Source organism: Chelmon rostratus, chromosome 21 (genome assembly GCF_017976325.1).
Source record: "Chelmon rostratus isolate fCheRos1 chromosome 21, fCheRos1.pri, whole genome shotgun sequence".
NCBI lineage: Eukaryota > Metazoa > Chordata > Actinopteri > Chaetodontiformes > Chaetodontidae > Chelmon > Chelmon rostratus.
Window position 1 is genome coordinate 5,761,151 of NC_055678.1, and position 22,801 is coordinate 5,783,951.

Sequence of the window (22,801 nt, forward strand, 5' to 3'; positions counted from 1 at the left end):
TGGCAGGCTGAGTCAGACAGACTGTGTCACCCGGAGATAAGCTTTATTACACAATGTATGCACAGGGCCTGTTTGATTGATGCTCCTCCATTATTATTATGTGCTGGCAAGGTAATGTATTCCAGGCTTCCATAAAAGACCAGTTCTAAATTAGTTGTGTCAAATTGTGGCAGCAGAAGTGTTGGCCCTATCTCTCCTATCTGTACATCGAAATGAGGTTGTGCTGACATTGTGGTTGGAGGGGGCGGGGGGGCAGAGGCAACGTTCGGTACGGTTGTAGCAGCAGGAAGCTCAGCAACCCTGGATTTTTTTTTTCCATTAAATGATAGCTTTTTCAGTGTCTGTGTGAAATAGACTTACACTCCCCATCGTTCCAGGGTATCAATTAAAAAGAGCGGGGGGACAACTCCCGGTCTGTGTTTCTTTGATTACTCAGTGCTAGCTAAGGCTAACAGTTAAAGAGAGACCGAAAAAATCCTCAATATCCATTTCACTACAGGTACTGAGCATCTAAATCATCCCTATAATAAGCATTGTCAAAGCATCTAAGTGCTTTACAAAGGCAGCTGGCCTTACTTCAGGCTCTAGAAGACGTTTCTAGCTGACTGGCGGGGAGTCCCAGGCATTTATCCTCTTGCAGGATCGTTCCCACCTCGGGAGTCGTTGGAATGATCCTGTGTTGCCTGCATCTCAAGTTGAAACGCAGGTGGATTTAGTAATCCGCAAGATTTCTGGATTTCCTGTCATACTCTGTCATACCGTACCAGTCGAAGGGTGTTCATCCCAAAGTGCGCATCAATTTGAAGACTCATCCATCCAGGTTATGGTACTTCCAAGTGCTTTGTACTCCCCACCAGTCAGCTAGAACGGAAGAAGCGCAGCGTCTTCTAGAACCTCAAGCAAGTGCAGTTGCTTTTGTAAAGCAACTAGAAGCACAATGACCTGGATGAATAAGAATCTTCACAGACACTTTCAAAGCATTGGACTGATTCCTCTCGTGCATCTGCATTCCCCATCCTCGTTGCGTATGAAGGGGAGTTGACCCAACCTTGGCCAGGCTTTCATTTTATCACTCAGTCATCCTACGAGTGGTAAAAGTGATACGAAAGGTTGCGTTGCAAGACAATGTTTTATTCTCATTTCCCCCGCTTTGGCAGCTCATCAGAGCGAGATGGGGTCGCCTCTATGTCGGCCAGGCTTTATGGTAAGGTGTGTGTGTGGAATGTGACACTTTGGCCAGGTTGAGAATTGCAAGAAAATTGATAAAGCATAGCACCTCCGCACATGCACAACACACCGGTGCTGCGTCTTTAGCCTGTGTGGGCGGAGAGAGCAATATGTTTGGGGTACAGAGGGGAACACTCCGGGGATGCATCCGCATGCCTAACTGTTAGCCCAGATGTGGTTCTGTTTCGATTGTCAGAGCAGTCACATCTGTCTCGGCTCAGCGATCAGTGTGCGTGGGTGTCTCCATGTGTGTAACTGTGTATAAATATGCCTGTGTGTGTCAGTTTCCCAGCATACGCTGCTGTGTATATGTGTCCGTCTGTGTGTACGCTATTTGTCTGCATCCTCACTGGTGCTGATGGATCTCAGTTAATGTTCTGCAGCACGGGGACTCTCATCCCTTAATAGCTTTAGCAGCTTCACCCAGTGAAGGGTCCACCTGACTTCAGCAAAGGCCCGGGGTAGTTACAGTTCTAACAGTTGAGCCATGCACATTTATGGCTTTGATGGCTTTACTCACTCTGTAGTAATTAACTTTAACTGACTTTGTTGTAAAGATAGACATTTAAGACACAATTCCAGAGTTGAAGGCTGTGCTAGGCCATACTAAAAGCAAAAAAAGGTTAAAATAGAGGCCAATTATGCAGCTTTTATTGATTGTGTGTTCAGAGTTTGCACGGTTTCTTCAAACTTTCCTGTCATCTTTACCTGTCTTAAACTGGCTGCTGTCTTTTTTTTTATTGTTACTCTGCTACAAGCGACTGGCTGTTGAATGAAATATTGCGGCATCTGTCTACTGAAACTGGATGATGCATCTCTTCGCTGTTTTCCAGGTTTTAATGGGGGACTCATCACCGGTTGTATAATGTCTGATGTGGCTCTGGAGGAGCTTTGTCAAGCCTGAAAAAATAATGACATCATCAGGGTTGTCTCATCTTTGGTCTGGAGACGAAAAAAAATCACACATTAAACCTGTTGTAACATGGGTTTGTCAGTTTGAAAGCATTCTGGAGCTTGACTCAGAGGATGGCAAGCTTCTGCTGTTCAGACCTGGACCATTTGTTTATAATCTGCTCGTTATGAGTTCTCCAACTTTGTAATAGTCATACTAAATCCCTGGATTACACAGTGCCTGTTTAACAATGACTCAGAAGACTGTGCATTTAATTATGAACTGAAAAGATAATTCACATTAGCATCTGATTTTGAATTGGGCAACTTTATAGGTTGAATGATGTTTCCTTAATATCTTGATGGTGTGAATGTCTTCTCTTCAGCAGCTCTATTTGAAGATATTTTCAGGTGTGTAGTTGTATTTATGCAAATGTACCATTACTGCATGTCTGCAGGAATGTAAATGAAAATACCTCAAGTTGCTTCCTAAGTGTGTGACATGCAGCTGAACTCTAACCTGTTTTTAGGTGAATCAGAAGCCTGGTGCATGGTGAAATCCTCCCAAAGTGCAGAAATTATGGATTTTTTACATGCAACATAACTAAAGGCCCAATATGCTAGGAGAAACTTCAAGCTGCAATACTTTAATAGTACTTCAACAGACATTTGCTATATTTTTCAAGCTAAAACAATCATTTCGAGGCAGAGAGGTTAGAAAAAGACCCACAGTGGCAGCCACATGCAAACAACACCTTGTCACTGCCTTTTGATAATGCGCCGCAGCTAACAAGGTATCATCCACACTTCAGTTGTTATTAACGAGTCATCCAAGGCAGAAATTTAATTACACTTCTGAGGTGTCTGAAAAAACAAAAGAGTAGTCGGTGAATAGCCGAGGGCTCCGATTATTTCAAGAGGCGCCACCGTGCCAGACACTGACATTAACAAATAGTCTTCATTACAGATTTTCCATGTGACCAGGCGAGATCTTCCCTGATGTAAATATTGCCACGGTGGGGCGAGAGGTTAGCTCCTCACCTACGCATGAAAGATGAAAAAAAGCAGCCTTATCGGCAGTGAGAGATAGCGAGTTTATTGTCCAATTGACAATGAAAAATCACCTCAGATCATCATTTCCTACTCATCAGCGCTGTTCAGTGATGTAATTTCCAATGGGAGTTTGTGCTTTAGACATGCAGGCCTCCCTAAACTTAAGTAATCAGATCTAATGTGGCGTAATGATCAAATAGTTGCCTTTGAGTTATTGTTTTAATCATTGTGATAAAACTTTTAAATAGATTTTAGAGCCAGGGAATTACTTTGTTGCCTGTTGTTTGCAGTTATCAGCACTGCTAACAAATTGCTTAGTGTGGTGGCGTCAGATGCAACATGATCCCTTGAAACATCAGCCCTAATAAATACTCACAGACATGCTCTCTCTGCCAGCCATCCCAGTTCTCATGACCTCTTTGACAAGGAGGACCAGTCTCAGGTGTTTTCATAGTGAGTGGTTTCCAGCCTGGGTGCACCTGAAAACAAAAAATGTCTCAAATCTGACAGTTATTAAACGTTTGAATTAATATCACAGCACACCTCATCGATTTTACAGGAAAATGTGGGATGCCTGTTGGGTGAAATGTAAGGAAATCAGTCTTTTTCCAGTCACTTCAACTACCATTTGTCATTAGCAATGGAGCCCTCTCCAGAGGTAAGGCAATATCCGCCATATCCAGCACCACAGACTTCTCTATCGCTGTATCTCTGCTCATATACCCTTTAGGGAGTTCATTAATGGGAAGGAGGGTGGGCTAGGATCTCCAAAAACAGCCTCTCTCCATACATCATGCTGCACGCCGTCAGGTTTCCCGACTCTGACAGCAGCTGCCCCCTTCGTCCTCGGCTTTGCTTTCACTGAGAATTATTCTAACTATGCACAACAATCACACAAACTGAGGGTCTTGTTTGTCTTGGACGACGTTCCCGACTCTCACATGTCCATCATACCCGCCTCGCACCTCGGTGTGGGCTGAGGACCACACAGGGCTCATTTATAGTCGGAGGGTTTGAGGTGTCACGCCTGGGATTGATATCGCTTTCACGAGAGGGACAACATGATAGTGCTGGTGTGTGGGGTGTACTAACCGTGCAGCATCACACTCTTAAAAGTGGCTCTAAATGGGTCTGATTGCTATGATATCATCAAAGACGTGATTTAAATCCCAGTTGTGGTTGTGCAACATGCCTTAAAACCACAACATCGCATATTCAGTGCTGTAGCTAATATAATTTCCATATGGACTGTGATACTGTATTTTGTCAGTTATTTGACATGAGACATGGTCACTTGCCAAAATAAAGACTGTTGCTGCTCTGCGTGTACTGAACTACATCAGGCGGAGGCTACTCCGTGGAGCCACCACAGAAACGTCATACTGTTATTGCAGCCAGGCAGAAAAACACCTGATTCAACAAATGATCGCGTTAATTGATTTTGCTTGGGCTCAATCATCGCATTACGACAGCAAACAGCGCGAAGATATCCTGGCCAGATTGCAGGCCCTAACCCTCAGTCCCGGCAATTTCAGGCTCAGTTAGCAACACTGTTAATGCAAACTCACGGTTGGAAGGAGTCGGAGGATCTATGCATTGCGAGTCCCCTGCCCTGTGGTGGCTAAAACAACCCGCAGCCTAGCTGTCGTCTTTAGATGTATGAGCAGATACTTATCGGCAGGAAATGGCAGCCCAGACTTCCACATATTGCTTTTTAATGAACACAGCACGCCTCTGTCCAACGGGGTTCTAATTGGCTCACATGTGACGCATCATCTGCGCTGGTCATTTGGACGCCAATATCAATCCCATATCGCCCAACACCATCTCCCCGCTCTGGCCTCGTCCCAAAGGTCAACGTGGTGCGCATTTGTTCCTGGACTTTGTGACTCTTTGTGTAATGATGCTATCATCTCCTCCTGCAGCCTGGTTAGGGAGAGCAAACCTGACAGCTGAGCCCCTGAAAAAGGACAGAAGAGCATTTATTGTCAGCATGAAAATGTTGAATAAACGGTGTTAAAGGCCCCCGAACATATTGTCTAAATACTCTAAGTGACGGGGTCCTTCATAAACACAATTTTCTGGCAAAGTTTTATTAGTTTTAACATGGAAGATTTCTACATCTGTGTTTTTCTCATTGCTGTTCTCGCTGGTTTGAAGAGGACAGGACGAATCTGACAATCTAATGACAGTCGTTGGGGTGGTTTGCCTTATTGTGAGACCACTGCCACAAACACACAGTCCAAATGAAGCAGGTTGGCTGAATTTCTGTGTGTTAAACTCAACATTATGATTTTGGACTAACTGTCCATCCATCTGTTCCATTCTTGTGGAGCGATATTTCAGGAACGCCTCGAGGGAATTATTTCAAATTTGGCACAAGCGTCCACTTGGACTCAAGGACGAACTGATCAGATTTGGTGGTTGAAGGTCAGAGGTCAAGGTCACTGAGAAGTCAAGCCCATCCCATTCTCATAAACACGATATCTCAGGAATGCCTTGAGGGAATTTCAATACATCTGGCACATCTGGTAACATCCACTTATACTCAAGGATGAACTGTGTTTATATGCTAATTATGATAAAATTTCACACTAAGGATAAAATGATAAACATTCTCTATCCAAAAGGTCAAAGGTCAACTTCACTCTGACACCATCATGCTCTGCAGAAACACTTTCTGGCCGTTATTCAATGCCATAACTCAGGAGCAGAAGGCAGATTGTGTCCATATTTCACATTTGGTCAGATACTGGACTGGTGACTCTAATCTTGGGCATCCACCTTGAAACTGTGCTGACTGTTTAGATCTTCTGTGCTGCCGGGCTGAACATCTGTGTGAAGCATCCACGTTTCACAATCTGTAGCTTCTTCGCAGCAGCATCCTGATTCGAAGCGTTGTAGTCCACCACAAGCTGATTGTTTCTGCTGATATTGAGCTTCAGGTGATTGCTGTTGCACCATGTGATGAAGCTCTCTATCAGTCCTCTGCGCTCCTCTGGACAAATAGTCTCTAAGTGAAGACAGCAGGTTTCTCACTGGACATTATTCACTGGAATCATACATGTCAATATAGTGAGAACTTCCATTTGGCCAAAAAATACACCTAATACTTTTTATTAAATTCTTTCAAACTCTTCACTTCATACAATATATCATGAGAGTATGGGCCAACTGCAACTTGATTGGCTGGAGGAGGCATATATAGCCTGACTCAAAGGCACCACGACACTATTTTCCGAGTGCCAAGTGCATTTGGAGATTAATTTGGACGCCGTTCTCCCGTTTGCGATACAACACAGCCAGCCATATGTGCCATTAACCTTCTTGTACCCGCACCAGCTTGTCTTTAAACCTGATTACTGGCCTGCAGAGATGGACACACAGCCACACAACCTTCTAACTCGAGCAGCGCCTCCCTCCCTCCCTACCTCCCCACCCCGCCTGCCGCTCTCATAATCAGCTGCATCCTGCTGCCTCTCGGAGGAAGGAATGTGACACAAAGCGAAACACGCCACACACAAGCTGCTGTGAGCCTTCAGATACGACAGCACACGCTTTCCCATCGCACATACCGTGCAAGAAGGTTTGATTTATTCGCCTTGCCATAAATTAGTGATGTTTTTGCTCTAAAGCACAACCAATAGCATCAGATTTTGTATGCAGGATAATATAAAGTTTCCTTTAAGATATTGCAACATATATATAGACTAAATCAAAACACCTTCTCCTCCTCCTCCTCTGCTTGTGGCAAACATCAGCAAACAAAAATCCTCAGACAAAGCGCTGACGAATGGAGCGTAATTGCTTGTGTGCTCAATGCAAATTGGCTGTATGTTGACATTTTGAGACTATTTAGGGAAACAGCCCACTTCAGATGAGCATTAATCTGATTAAGAGCACAATTTATTTGGGTTTCCCCGCTCAATAGAGAGCCTTCCTGTTCAGCGAGCAGCCCGCCAATGGAGCAGAAGAACCAGACCTCGATGAATGGCCGACAGCTGTGTATATAGAGCGAGTACATTTCCTCTGGCAGTGAAAAAAAAAACCCTCCATGTTTCACTAAAACATTGAGTCATCGCTCACACATCATATATATGTGTGCAAGTACAGTGCTTGTATTCTTTAATATTACAAACAGTCTGCGTATCAGTAAGGGGGTTTAATCTTTTCTCTGTGATTGTTGCATGTAAATGTGTTTTTCTCTTACAGAACAAGGAATAGGTTTGAATTATATTACAGCCATCCGGGTGGTGGGTATTGTACTGTATATTTTTAGTTTTCTTAAGTTCTTAAATAATTGAGCTCTTAAGTGGGCGATGCCATTTCAATTTTACTCAGAATGAGATGGTTTTAGGAGATGAACTTCTGCAGCCAAAGAGCTGCTCGGCTTGTGTGGAAACTCAGTTCAGGCATGGAACATGTCGTAAATTGTGTCCATACAATTTCCATGTGTAATTCTCTTTTTTTTTTTTTTTCAACAGCTGCATCTGTTTCGAACCATGTTTGCCACATGGAGCATTGTACCTTTTGTGACAATATTTCAACGTCCATCATAAATTTTAGCAACTTATTAAATTTATATGCCATTAAAACAGGCTGGTTGTCCGAAGCTAAAGAATATTGTCTCGAGGAAAAAAAAAAAAGGCAGAATTTTATCGCCACGGATTTCAGGTCGAGAAACGTAAAGCCATAATATTGGCAGTAAAGATGTCTCCTCCAAACTGACAGCTCCCAAACCTCAGTTCATAAACCTGTCTAGAGATTATGTGCATGGCTGAGACACACAGTCTAACTACTTGGCCAGCTCAGCAATGGAAACAGTTTCTGCATGACTATATTCTCACTGTTGATGGTGCGTTTGAGAGAGTTAATGCACAAGTCTAGGTATGGTTTATACATTTCTATGAAACAACAATCAGGTTCAAATAATTCAGCCGTTCCTTATTTGGTTTCGCCCTGGCACGTGTTTGCTTTCCCATGGCGTGCCCTTAGAATTTACTCAATATGCAAAGTAAATGCATGACTTTATTCAAAGGATAATAAACAGTTTGTGTTTGTACTCACTTTAAACCTAAAACCCCAACTTTGCATCCAAGATTCCAAAAAGGCTCCGTCAGTGTAACCATAGTGCTGCAATTTGGATAAACGGTGAAGATGAAAGCCGAATTACGTTTTTACATGCCTTCGAGACTGCTTGCACATTTTTCTAAAAGCACCAATGTCTGGGTGTGTAATTACACACTAAATGCTGTTTTTTTTTTTTTTTTAAAGGAAGTATGTGTCGCTGCACAAACATTAAACCCGCCTGAAAATGGGCACGTTGCACACGGCGCGCCCTTGAGTATCTACTCAGACGCCACTGATGACAACAGTGCTATTAGACTAATCAATGGTCTTTATCAGCCCTGCCTCATCACAAATGTAATACGTCTATGAGGCGTGAGCGGTGATTTTCCCCTCTCAGAGCGTTTCATTTAAATCATTTTAAGAGGTCTTGAGGGCGACAATCAGCAATGGAAAGTGACTAAATACTTTAACTCAAGTATTGTTCAAAAGTACACTTTCGGAGTACAACAAGCATTTCCATTCTTTGCTCCTATGAATGTGAATGCTCCACTACTACTTCAATACATTCATTTCACAGCTATACTTACTTTGCAGATTGAAACTTTTCATTCAAGATTAAAGTACTCAATAGTAATTAAAGTAGTTACAAGTACTACTACAATATTACAATGCTGTGAACACACGAAGGCATCAACAATAATTATACAGTAGTATAATGAATAATAGCATTATATTTTCTGCATTATGAGTGTTTTTAGCTTTTAAACTGTCGGCATATTTTGCTAACCGTACTTGTGTACTTTTACAAAATGACATTTTCATGCAGGACTTTTACTTGTAAAGGGGTAATGTTATATTACAGTATTTATACTTTACACAAGGAAATGATCTGAATACTCCCTCCACCATAATGCAGCAAGAGACTGAAGCAATAATATAATACAGCATGTATAATAAAGCAACACTCGCCATTGTGCATAATGACGACTTCTCATGCATAAGAGTTTGAATGCAGGACTTTAACTTGAAACTGTGTATTTTTATACTGTGGTATTACAACTTTTACTACATAAAGTATCTTTCTTCCACCACTTAGACTATCCACTACTTCAGTAAAATAAAAAAAAAAAGTGGAAGAAATTCGTTTTGGATTCTCTCCGTTCGCATTAATCATGTCTGACCCCTCAGATTTATCTTGTGACCTCTTTCGGGGGTCCAGACCAGCAGGTTGGAAACCTCTATGTTGAAACTGGGTGAGACTGTTCCTTTCATAACTGTGTAAATAAATAGATAAATAATGAATAAAGTGTGCTAACAGCAATTCTATAAGCTTTCAGAAGTTAAAGTATGACATATTTTAAGCATCATTATTTCACCAGTTTGTGATAAGAAGCAGCATGAAGCCGTTTGACCTCTGTGAGGGAATGCAGGGTGTCATCACAGTTGGTTTGAGGGGGTTGAGCATCCCTGCAGTGTCAGGCAGACAGAGAAAAGACACGGGGTGTGATTTGTTAAATGCGGGACACCCACTTCTATTGTTTCGACGACATGGGGGGACATCTGGCGCTGCCAATGCAGCCCAGTGTTGAGGTCTCCATCCTCTTTCTCGAGCAGTGAGCTGTGCAGCATTGAAGCACTGCCTGCACATTCTCATGCTAATACCCAAAAGGCAGGAGCAGATGTGAAACATTTGGTTCTGTTCTTGTTCACTTGTAAAGAAATAATGCGCCCCGTTATCATTATTTCTCTTTTTTTGTTCTTCTGCGTGTCATAAAAAGGAGTTGAAGGTGGAGGCCATCGTCTTTGGTGGCCTGACTTCAGCTGCATGTGGCCGCCGTCAGCGACGGAGAAATGGCCTCTCGAGCGTTTTTGGAGAGAGTCGGTTCGGCATCTCAAATCGTGCTGCTACAGTGGAGGAATCGGGGACGACGGCGCTAAACAAACATTCACCCTGCAGGCATGACAGCAGCGTCTGTCTGTTTGTACACAGCCACCCTGTGTTTGTGTGTGTGTGTGTGTTTGTATGTGGCTTTTAGCATGACTTAGCATGTATGAGTTCAAGCATTTGGGAGAATATCTTATAGGCAGCTATGAATGATTGATAAGCTGTCAACTATTAAATTAACCGTCAACTATTTGGATAATCAATTAATCAGTTTGAGTCATTTTTAAGAAAATTCTCTGATTCCAGCTTCTTAAATGTGAAGATTTTCTAGTTTCTCCACTCCTCTGTGACAGTAAACTGAAATTACTCGGGTTATGAACAGAACAACACATTTGAGGACGTCATTTTAAGCTTTGGGAAGCCATTATTCTGACATTTCATAGACCAAACAACTAATCCATAAATCAAGAAAATAATCAACATATTAATCAACACTGAAAATACTCATTGGTTGCAGCTTTAGAATATCTTATGCACTTTTTTGTGTGTTGTTGTAAATTTCAGTGTGTTTGTCTATTCTTATGCACAGGTCTCGACTCAAAAGGAGATCAAGGAGAATGTTATCTAAATTATAGATTAAACAAATGAAATAAATGTATTGAGACGTGCATATTTGCTGGTATTTTGCATGTCAGGATGTGTACGCAGCTTTTTTTTCCACTTCACAGACAACTACAAATTTATTTTGCAGCAGTGGAAGCAGTACTCAGATCCTTTACTTGAGTAAAAATCAACACCATTAAGTATAAATACGCAAGCACAAGTGAGTATGTAAAGTAAAAAGTATGGAAGTATTATCAGCTAAATTTACTTCAAGTATCAAAAGTAAATACTCCACAGAAAAATGTTCCCTTTATCTCGTATATTATTATATATAACAACATGAGTAGAGCTGTAATGGTTACATTCATTGATCCACATGTAACCTTTTACTGTTACAGCTGGTTAAAATGGAGCTAATTTGGAGTACATTAAATACTGTTCCCAACCTTGCGGTCAGGCCACTCCAATGGGTCAAAAAACAAATCTGAGGGTTTCTGACATGACAAATGAAAGAGGAAGGAAGACACAGTGGTGGGCAGCAAATTTGTTTTCTTCTTCTGGACTTTTTTTTCCAACTCACGGACAAATGAAATGTCAAACACGAGCAGGAGCCCAATAGCTGGAAACTCTAATCTTTAAAGTAATAATATACTTTGCAAGATCATCATATGCTTTGTTTGTTGTGTTTTAATGCAAAAATTTTGATCTGAAATGTAAATAAATAATGTCAAATAAAGATAGTTCAAGTAAAAAGTACAGTATTTTTCTGTAAAATCTCCTACATTAAATGAAATTACTCAAATAAAGTACCTCAATGTACTAGTAAATGGATACTTGGATACTTTCCACTACTTTTATTCTGGAGATGAAAATTAGCTGCAAATTGGCTCAGATGCTTCTTGCCAGTGTCCCCGCCCACCTAGAACATCATTGGCTCCTGTCTTCTTCCCTCTGCATCTCATTGGCCATGGAGGTGCCCGTCAAGCAACTTGACGTGCCGAGACAAGTTTACAACTCTATACACGTGCGGCTGGTCCATCAGGGCTCGCGGTGGCATCCTACACAGAGCAGGGACAGAACAGGACTTCATCACCTGTGAGCAGGACTCGGCGTACTCGGGAACGAGGCACCTGCGGGCTGTTGCTCGCCTATTTTCGGTCAGTTTTGGCTTTCTCACCTGAGCGCGGCAGGTATTATTCGCCACTTTTCTTGGAGGAGAGAGGTGTTATCCACAGCGCGCTGTGGATGAAGACTCGCTCCTCGGTTTCTTAATGGCAAGAAGACTCAATAATGTGTGCCTAGCATGGCTGTGGCTCCTCTACAGACCACCCAGGGACCGGTATGGCTTTTAGCCGCATCAGTAAACTGGACCCCCCGTCCCGAGGCATCTTCAGGAAAGCGGCGGTCATGCTGTGCTCCCTCCTCACCTCTCTCTTCCTCCTGCACTGCCTCACCGACCGCTGCGGCACCACTTCGCCGGTCAAAGCGTCCTCCAGCCGGGCTGCGGGGCTTCTCGAGGACGTGAGGTCGCAGCGGACTAAAAGACTGGTGTACGAATGGACCGCCGGGTCGGAGCCGGCGGGCTACGGGGCCGCCAGGCGCTCGTCGCGGGTCCTCACGGATGAGCGCGCGGGGCAGGTCCCGGAGCCGCGCGAGGAGCCTCTCATCCTGCCGCCGCCGGATTTAGTCGCTTCCAGGAAAGTGTCGCCGAGGTTTGCAGGTAAACTCAGTCCGCTCGGGGAGGGGAGCAAGAAGCTGCCCCAGGCTCTCATCATCGGGGTGAAGAAAGGAGGGACCCGGGCCCTGCTGGAGTTCCTGCGTGTTCATCCAGACATCAGAGCCGTGGGAGCGGAGCCGCACTTCTTCGACCGCAACTATGAGAACGGGCTGGACTGGTACAGGTGAATATTCCTATAATTAATTACACAAACGTACAAAACTCCCAATTTAAACACTTTTCAGAGCCACATAAATCTTTAGAGGACATTCACAGCCTATTCATTCTGTCAAACTGAGGATATTACAATACATTAGGCTAATTAATGCCCCTCTTAAAATCTACCTTCTGTATATTGTTATTAGTCATTCAATTGCCATGGTGATAGATTGTGTTTATGCAACTTTTTATTTAGCCTACCACTACATCACTGATAAAGATTAGTCCACAGAACCCATAAATCTTTATTTAACATCTCAACTCTTACAGAAGAAGTCTAATTGCTGCAGGGTGAAGAAGCACTGTGGACAGCCTGTTGATTTATTACGCTGCATTAGGCCTGCTTTCATTAGATGCTATCAGGCTGCTCATTTTGTTGCACATTTTAGGGTTGACTGGCTGAAAGTTTGGCCAAAGTGGGAATCACGGTTTACATCTCGATTAGGCTGGGAAATAAGACGAGGCTGCATTTGAAGTATTTAAAATTTTATCAAAGCTGCAATTTGCTTTTTCTCTGCAGAAGCATTAAAGTCTTATATAACTTAATCTGTTTGTGAATAGAAATCAAACTTTATTTAAAGTTTATTAAGCTGTGATTGCATTTGTCCAGCAAGCATATTTTCACTTTATCAGATTTATTTACTTTAACCTGTTTGTTCCATTGCCTACTGTGACAAATTAATAATTTCATTATTAACAGTCCTTGTAAATATGCAAATCTTAAACACTTCCTTCTAAGTTACAGACACTTTTTAATTATGCTTCTAATTCTAAATACTAAAGACAAACTTAATGCTTAGATATGCTGATAAATTACAACAGTGTACATTTTCGATAATGATTTATGGTATCAAGACTGCTGGAATCATAATTTAGCGAATTATTCTTTTTTTGTGTGTGTGCAAACTTTAAGGTTAAAAGCAAGTTTACACTCGTGTTGCTCCTTTAATCCAGTTCAGTTCCAGTCTGAATTCGCTTTTTTTTTTTTTTGAATCGGTTTCAGTCTTGCCCGACAGACGTGAAACTTCAGAGAAACTCCGACCCCTCGTGAACACACATTTACGCTCCTTTCGACGTCTCCATCTCCTCATGGAGGAGTGTGCTGTCGAGAATTTGTGATTGATTTCATGTGTCACTGCGAGTGTGTGTGAGTGAGTGCTGTGTGTTCACATTTCCACGGGCCTGTGGGGAATAATGGCTCTCCCTCTCAGTGGTTCTCTGTCTAATGGGGCATTGCCGACATTGCAGCTCTGTTATTAAGAAGGATTAGGGCCATAATGAAAGGTTACCTGAGTGTCTCAGGAGGCATAATTCACCTTTTGATTGAGTTAACACTACACACAGCACCCTCTAAAAGCCTGGAGACAAAACTTTTACTCTCCCTCACCGACAGCTCCCTCCAGATCCCCCTCGCTCACCCCCTCTCCTCCCCCAAACACTCTGGCTCTCTCCCATCTCCTCACTCACACACCTCCCTCTTTGTGCCTCTCTGAGAGTGAACATTCTCTTTTCGCCATCACTCTTTCACACCCTTCTGTTTACCTATTCATCCATTGTGGGGTTTTATATCCATGAGGGTCCCATCTATCCTGAGGAGTTGCCAAGATTCTCTGGAATTTGGACCGTGCCTCCGAGGACAGACCTTAGTGCCGGTTCCCCTTAACGCCGTCCATTTAAAACAGAAGCACCCTTGAATTGCAAAGAGGAATAAATAACTGTTACAACAGCGTGGCCCGCTCTGCAGGAGTTCATCTTGTCAGCTCTCCTCGACAACGTCTGAGAGTCTTTCCGTTGATGGCTTTTGTGTGTTCGTGGACGCTTTTGATTGATTCGAAGTTGCTCGCTTGATTTCACACGGAGGTGTTTTTGTGCACTTCAAAAGCGCTCGTCGCAAAAGCAGGAAATCAGTCCGATTGCGTCGCTGAACTTGGCCGGCCCCTCGTCAAAATCGCCACGGCCCTGCCGCCTGGGAGTTGATGGTTTTAAGAGAGTTCGGAACTCATCCGCCACCTGACAGTTTGAAAGGTTGTGGCACAAACTCCCAAACACCAACAGGCAGCTCCACACATGTCCAGTACTTGTTGAATATTCAGTGATACTGTCCCTTATGATTAAAAAACTAAAAAAAAACAATCTGTGTTTGTGCAAAACAAGGCAGCTCTTCTGTGACTAATCACCGTGCCCAATTTGCTTGAATTATGCGATTCCTTTCATTAGCAACAGTGAATACTTAAAACAGAAAGGCTTCCGTCTCAGGAGACTCTTTGTTTATTGTCAAGGCCGATATGTGTCCTCAGCGTGAATCACTCGTCTCTGTCCCTGTGGGAATGTGCGGAACATACTTTTAACACCTCTAAGCTCTTAATGTGACGTGGCAACATCTCCAGCCTCCTTTTCCAGCTTTCTCAGAATTACACTCGTCTGGCTCGTTGTGGGAATTTCCATCAACTGCCTGAGAAGTCAGCTGCACACCCCAAGCTGTGATGCAAAAATCTGTAATTTATTGAGAAGGATAAAAGTTGCCATTCTGACAGCACGGCTGTCATAGCATGAAACATTGGTAGCTTTAAACTTTTAACTTCGCTTTTATGTGTCCAGCGTCTCCAAATAGTTGGGTAAAATTCTGCCTCACATCTGCATTTATTCAAATCTTGGTGCCAACTTTATATATTTATTTTTTTTACATTGAAGCAAGGTTTTTTTGGCGGTGTCGTACTTTCAGATGAAAACATGAATTTAGCTTTCTGAATTAGACGTCATTCTCGATTTTCTTACAGCAAATGCGGGCCCTTTGTTAAAGAGGAAACCAACACCCGGCCCAATCGCCCAGTCACTCAGTGTTACATTTCACTACACATTTCTCACCGGTGTATCCGTATAATCACATACAACCTCTTAAGGCTTTTGTTGTGGAAATGGACACTCGGAGTGAACAAGGAGGTCAAGCACAAACACTGTGAACTAAAGCAGAGGTCCATGCTACAGAGTAGTCAGTATTATGTTTTTGGCCGACTTAGGTTACCGAACGCCCAGCTTTCACCTGTCTAGACCCAGCCGCAGTGCCTGTTTGATGTCTGCAGACCGGTTGAATTAGCCTTCACCAGATCCCTTAATGGGTTAATTACTCGTCATAAAAACATGTGCGACCTGTTAAACACGAGGGCAGCGCGCCACCACCTCTGCCACACGCGCATTTATCGAAATACAAACAATCGCAACCAAGTGTAGCGCAGGAATTCGTCTTTTATACATGCAGACAAACACACACAACCAGGCTCTCTGTGTGTGTGTCCTACGGTCATTTCATTTGCATCCACTTCAGCTTCCCCTTCAGTGTTTTCCTTCATGTATGCAGTACTTAAAACCACGAGAAAGCAAATGAAAAGAGCACGCTCGGCTAGCTGCAAAATCACATTAAATTAGGGGGTTCCCTCTTCATAAAACTGGCCTTATTTGAAAGCACATTCTGTAATGGTAATAAAAAAAAGGGTCTTAATCATAAAAGCAGTGACCCAGTGGGGATTTGTGTCAGAAAGCGGCGGTGCTGATCTGATCTGTATTTCTGTGTTGTACGGCGGTCTGTGTGGCAAGACAGCTTCAGATGTGAATGTACACAGAACAAGACTTTTTTTTTTTTTTTTTTGCTGTTATTGAACCTTCAAATCTAGATCCAGATGTAAATGCGCAGAATAATAATGGGCCCTGTCTGTGTTTAAATTCCGCGAATGCCTGGGTTTTTCCTCATTAGCGATTACCATTTTTTTCCTACGTCGTTTGGGTTTGTTGACACGACTCCGTTAAGAAAAGAAAAACGTAAAGAAAATAAAGTCACATTTGTCAAGAGCTGACTATGAGAAGCTGTTGAATTCCCAGCGTTTGAAATGAGGCCGACTTCCAAGTTTCTCATATGTTGGCCGTGTTTGAACTTGGTGTCACTTAATTGGGAGTTTAAACTCTGGCCTTGTTTGCTGCCGCCTGACATTTCACTTGTCATTCTGAGTGCGGAGAGGTTTGGAGGACCAGTGGAAAGCATGACACGACTCCAACAGGGAGCGGCTGGATGCTCGTAGAGAAGACTGAAGAGCTCGTCAGACGTGCGTCTTACAGTAAAGCTGTTGTAGCAGTTGCACTGAAGCAGCCAGTCCCATGCACCACTAAACCTGAGGGTATAATATAACCAATTTGACAGACACATTGGAAATTGCCCGAAAACGTATGACACGCAAAACAAATTGCAACACGCATGTGTGTGTTGTTTATTGTGCACCAGGTTGTCATGACAAAACCGCACACCAGCTGGAACAAGAGGCCAGATTTAACAGAGACCCCTGTGTGTATATGTGTGCGCACTATGTGTCCATATTTATGTGAGCGTGCAAACCGTAAGCACCTCCAGTGTACTGTTGGCGCTCGCTGCTGCCCTTGGCCGTAACCCGGGCCAGGAATAAAGGAATGACATGTTCCTCAGAGTTTTAAATACGACGATTGAGATGAAAATAGTTTGGTCTTCACCACCCGCTCCCTTTGCACCACACTGCAGACCAACTCTAAAATACCCTGCTTGCCTATCTGGATTCATATCAGCCAAAAAAATATGAGGAACATCTCTTTTTTTTTCCTGGTGTTATGTGTCTCTGTGTGCAAACCCTTAAAAATGTCTCTCTGCGGTCTCTTCAGTGAAGGTTTGAGAGGAGCCATTTGTTTCAGCTTTTCTCCAAGGCACAGTCGAGATTTCTAAAACAGATTTAACCTGCTTCCTCTAATTGATCCCCTGATTGATTTTGCCTGTTTTGACACTGCATTGGAAAAACAGAAACGCAATATGGAGCAGAAATGAAATATTCTTAAAGGCCCCTGGAAAAAGCGGTTAGACATGCTTCGTCATGAAACAGGATGTTGGAATGTGACTTGTTTCGGAAGGGAGAGGTTTTATATACTGGGAGGAGGTTCCCAGTATATAAAACCTGCAGGCCTACCTTCAAGTGTCAAATAAAGTCTTTTGCAAAACAAAACATCTTTGGCTGGGCAGCCTCAGTACTTGGCTAAATATGGTCAGTGCTTCAAGAGAATGGTGCAATTTAACTATAAAAGTTAACATTTCTAATGATCATGCAGTAGTGACAGAAAAAAAGCACTTTTTTACAGAGTTATGTACTGAGTGGCTCAGTTTTTCAGGAGCACTCTGCTTGCAGGAGCAGGTTTGTGGATGGCAGGTGGAGTAGAGAGGCCTGGCGGAGGTGGGTGGAGGGGTCACGGTTGGGGTCGTGGAGGGCACACACACAGCGGACGTAACGTGATCGCCGGAGACCTCCTGAGCATGAGCTCTGAGCTGCCTTTGGATTGTGAAAGTGATTATCGGGGAGTATAATTGTAAAACCGGGATACTCACCTCCTGCTGAAGGCATGCAACCCACTCATGACTGTAGTCCCCCCTCCTTGCCAACTCCTTGACCTCCGCCACCCCCTCTGACATCTTTGCATGCCCTTAGCAGCTGACCCTTGGAGGCCCCATGTAGGGGAGGTAGATGGAAGCAAGAGGACTATCCAAAGCAGTGGCTGTCAGCAGCTGCCCTCTGGCATCCTGAGAATCTGCCCCCCAATGGGTGAGTGAGGACAGGCAGCAGGTGCAGGGTGCTCTGCAGACACCACCTGGATCTCCACCAGACACTCACACCTGATGCATTCACCTGACATGCCTAAAATAAGAGCTGTTTGTTGTCTTCTTGAGACTCAGCAAGATGAAGGAAGCTAACCGGCCACTTTCATGCGAACATTTCGGCCCTCCGGGATCAGGAACTCCAGGAGCTTTGATGAACATGTGCAGAAAGGGTTTGCGATTGATCTGGGTCAGGAGGGCCACAGAATGCGCCACCCTCAGAGTTCACAATGCCAGCAAATGGTACTGTAACATTAAGATCAGGTTACATTGTTTCTAGGATTCTGTTGTTTATTCACTTTCGGGTTTCTGTGTACACTAGTCAGCAACCTGTTTGACCCCGTCGTATCTCGGGCCCATTCAGCTTAGCAGCTGTTGGTCTTTTTATGAGGTATTAGCCCATACATTACGAAGCATTTATTCTGGGATTCACATTTCAAAAGGAGTACTTGAGGTCACTTTTTTATTGTGCTTGACTCTACAAAGATACATTGCCCTGTAAAGCTACGATGCACTGTAATCCTTTCTATGGACTTATTGTTTCTGCAGTTGAGCTGTTTGACCTTTTCAAGACATTATAGTCTCAGGTCTGCACCTCTGTTCTGTTTTCAAGACATGTACCTGAAGCCCTTTACTAGCTTAGTGGTTTTCAAGAAATGCCCGTGAATGTCACTCGTGTTTATTTTGCTTGAACTCTGTGGAAACCTTCCAGGTAATGTTTTCTAACATCCCAGCAGTTCTGCCTTCAGGCACTTTACAAGCAGTATGAGTGAAATGAAAAAAGAAAGAATCATGTTTGCAATTTTCTTCCTGCACTGTATTTCTCTTCCTCTATGTTTTTTTTTTCTTCTTGGCAGTCCAAGGTTGATGGAAGTTAAGTGTTATCCTTCCACAAACAAAGAGAGACTGTAACCCTATCATTTGGCACTCGAGAGTCAAGGGGCTTTAGACTGCACTGTTTCTGCTCTCTTCATAGAAGCGAACTAAACAAACCACAAAACAACCTCCAGAATTCATGCATATCAAGACTTTCAGAGGATTTGCCAGAGTGCTTTAGGATTTTAGAAACGTGCAGCCAAACCCATGTTATTTGGGCACAGAAGGGTCTGGTAAATGATGTATGGATGGAGCATGTATGCGTTACAGCCCTCAGTGGTGCGGATTGGCAGGGTAAACCAACGCCTCAGCGTGATGGATCTCTCTTTCCCATCTCACAGGCAACAGCTTTATCACAGGACAGGGAGCCTTCCATATTTTCCACCAGAGAGAAAAAGAGACAGACAGAGAAAGAGGGAGAACCAGAGCTGTGGAAAGCCTGGGAACCAATAAAAAGAAGGAAGCCCTCTCCTCTTGGGTCCTCCATTTTCCGTTCCAACAGTAGTGTTTTCTTTAAAATACTTTTGCCACATATTCTTTTTTTTCTGGCTCACATCTCCGTCCTGAATTTCAATTCCCTGTAATTTTTAAAGAAACATATAAGTGTTTACTACTCAAGGAAGTTGGAGGCTCATCTTTCAAGCCCTTTACTTCCGTTCACTCACCAGGAAAATCTTTCACTCTTTTCGAGGGTGTTTTTTTTTTAGGCTTACTGGCCAAACCCAGGATTGTTCCCCTCTCTGCCACTGTGCTTAAAGGCATGGACTCTGACACCCTCGCCATGTGTGCTATCTCCAGCTGCCTGTGTGGTGATAGGATGGCACCAAACATCCTTTTTTTCTTGGTCCATCAGGGCATGGCCAGTGCCAGTCGCCTTGGCAGAGTCCAAACTACAGACATGGACAGAGGCTATGCCAGACGGCACCTCAGGCACAACCTCTATTTGACTGCCCAACCAGCGTCTCCATGCAAAACACAGAATTATACTGTCGCTAAGCTGGAGGCACAAGTGTGAGTGTGTGTGTGTCCACACTGAGTCCATCTGAAATGAGGGATTGGCATTTTTTTGGCATGGGCAACAAAGAGGCCAACACATTATTTCCTTCAGATGTTATTTCCCAGCTTTCAGCACTTCTACATCCAGCGTATTCTGTATATTCCTGCTAGATGCCGAACAAAGAGTCGCACGTGGTGATGAGGGAAATAAAACATGCTGAAGATTAGGGTTTGGCAGCACTATAGACCATGACCAGAAATCCTGCACAATTTTTAAAATAGCTAATAATGGAGGTGGTGAAGGGAGAGAGAATGACAGAGTGGCATTTAATCTACCTTGAGAGCTACTTTATTCAAACAGAAGCACTGCAGATCCATTGCATGTGCGGTTTTGAAAAGCTACCTGGTTCCTCAAGTAGAAATCCAGCTGTTCAAACAAACGCTTTACGTGCAGTCTATTGTATTTTAAATTTGAAAGGTTGCATTGCACAAAAGAGCCATTCACAGTGCTCTATAGCAGGATTTCTCTTTGCAAATTATCAATTAAAATGTATCACTAATATTTTATGAACTCATACAGAGAGAATGTGTACCCTCTATTTCTATTTCTCATTCATCAGTCAAGTCAAACAAGAGTCGCTACAATCCCAGCTGCTCTATTTTTAATTTTCTCCAACGCTTTATTCATCCGGAGAAAAAGATGGTGTGCAGCCTTTGCTAACTACCCCCAAATGTCAGGCTGCTTGATTAAAGAGAGGAATGTGTTAGAAAATGAGTTTGCCACCCCAGACCCGTTTATTGATAGATGGAGTGCAACAGCACAGCCTGCGTCTTTTTACATAAAGATGGAAGAGTGTGATAAAGGGCCTGTGTAGCTCACAGGCCGTGATTGATATGCCCACAGAGGAGTGCAAGGAAGCCACCCAGTAATTCAATTAATCTTGACCTGAACACTAGTAATTGCTACTGTAACTAGGTCTGACTGTACATTAGACAGGAGGGAGATTGCTGTCAAAGGAACATGTCCAGCTAATGGAACTAGGAAGGAACATCCTGAGTGCTCTGGAGTTGCACAAAAGGGCTTCCTTTTTTTGCACCGCTATCCGTCCTCCTAAAGATGAGGATTTGCATGTTAATGAGAGGAGCAGGGAACAGATTTCCTTCAGTTATGGACCAGTATGGGAGAAAGGAGAGACGAATAACGGCAGGGAAATTATGCATGCAAAATCCTGATGAAGTGGCTCAAAACGACACATTCTCGCAATGAAGTTATGCAATCATCTATATACTTTTCTAGCCAAAAATAAGATGAGAAGATCCGTACCGCTCTCGTATCTGTCTGTTGAATATGAAGCTACCGCCAGGAGCTCGTTAGCTTAGCATAAATACTGGAAACAGGTAGAAACAGCTAGCCTGGCTCTGCCCAAAGGTAAGAAAATCTGCCTACCAGCATTTCCCATTGAGAAACTGAGCCATCCTTCTCAAGGCAGTATTATTTTTATACTCTTCTGTGCATAGTGTTCATATATATATATAGTTGATTTCATTTTGTGTCCCTTTTTTATTGCCTACTTTTTCTTTTTCAACATCTCCTTTTTATTCTTGCTGTCTGTAACAACTTATTTTCCTTGACGTGGGATCAATAAAAATTTTTTTCTTCTAAAGCTTATTAATAAACACATTTTAGCTCTGTTATTTCACACAAATACAGAAGTGTCTTACTCCATTTGTTTTTATACAGCTTACGCTAACACAATGTAATGAGTGAATTAGAGAGCTGATAGACACTTTTGGACAGAGCCAGGCCAGCAGTTTGCAGTCTTAATGCTAAGCTAGGTTAGCTATCGCCTGGTTGTAGCTTCGTATTTAACATGCAGATGTGAAAGTGGTTTCAATCTTGTCATCTAACTCTCGGCAAGAATGTAAATAAGCACATATTCCAAAAAAACTTGCATCTGTGAACATGTTTTATACGTGGATGCACAAACCAGAAGCCGAAATCCAAACTCCCCTTCTTAGGTTGTGCCTCTCTGCACTGCTTTTCATCAAACAAACACAGGTGTAGTCTTTATTGGCTTCAATAATCCCACCGGGTCATTGTTTTTCAGCTCTTTTGTGTGTAGCACCTATTGAACTGTACAACAAAAGATTTTGGATTGTCAGAAATCCTTTGAGCACACCCCGAGATATTGATCCTATTGTCTCCTGTAAGAACAAAACAGCGGTTTGAAGGTGTTGACCTGAAACGACAGGAAGACGGGGCTTGTTTATGGGCTGGTTTTATGCATCCTCTGGAAACTGAACACCTCGAGAACAGCGGATAAATCAAGTTTACAGTAAAATCTATTTTTCTTACCCTCCTATGTCCCATTCCTTTGCCACACCTATTTCTTCCCATCAGCTTGTGTCCTGCCCCCGCCCGAACATCACTTCCTGTCACTGAGTAGTTCGAGCTTTCTGAAAACTGACCGTTATATCAATACCTTATGTTTCATTTCTGCATTATTGCAGTGGTTTTTATTTGTGCAGCTGGCCAGTTCTGGGTCAGCTACGGTCAGTTTGGACGAGGGGTGTAACAACATTGTGGAGCCTGTGGGACTTGACACGG

General features: G+C 43.2%; 1 protein-coding gene across 1 annotated transcript in view; it reads left to right on the forward strand.

The window, feature by feature from the left end:
• Positions 1 to 11,825: 11,825 nt before the first annotated feature.
• Positions 11,826 to 22,801, forward strand: part of si:ch211-216b21.2 (heparan sulfate glucosamine 3-O-sulfotransferase 3A1) — a 30,012-nt gene continuing 19,036 nt past the window's right edge. The window contains exon 1 of the mRNA XM_041962916.1: positions 11,826 to 12,630. Coding sequence (XP_041818850.1) covers positions 12,071 to 12,630 — 560 coding nt within the window. The 5' untranslated portion in view covers positions 11,826 to 12,070. The remainder of the gene's footprint in view (positions 12,631 to 22,801) is intronic.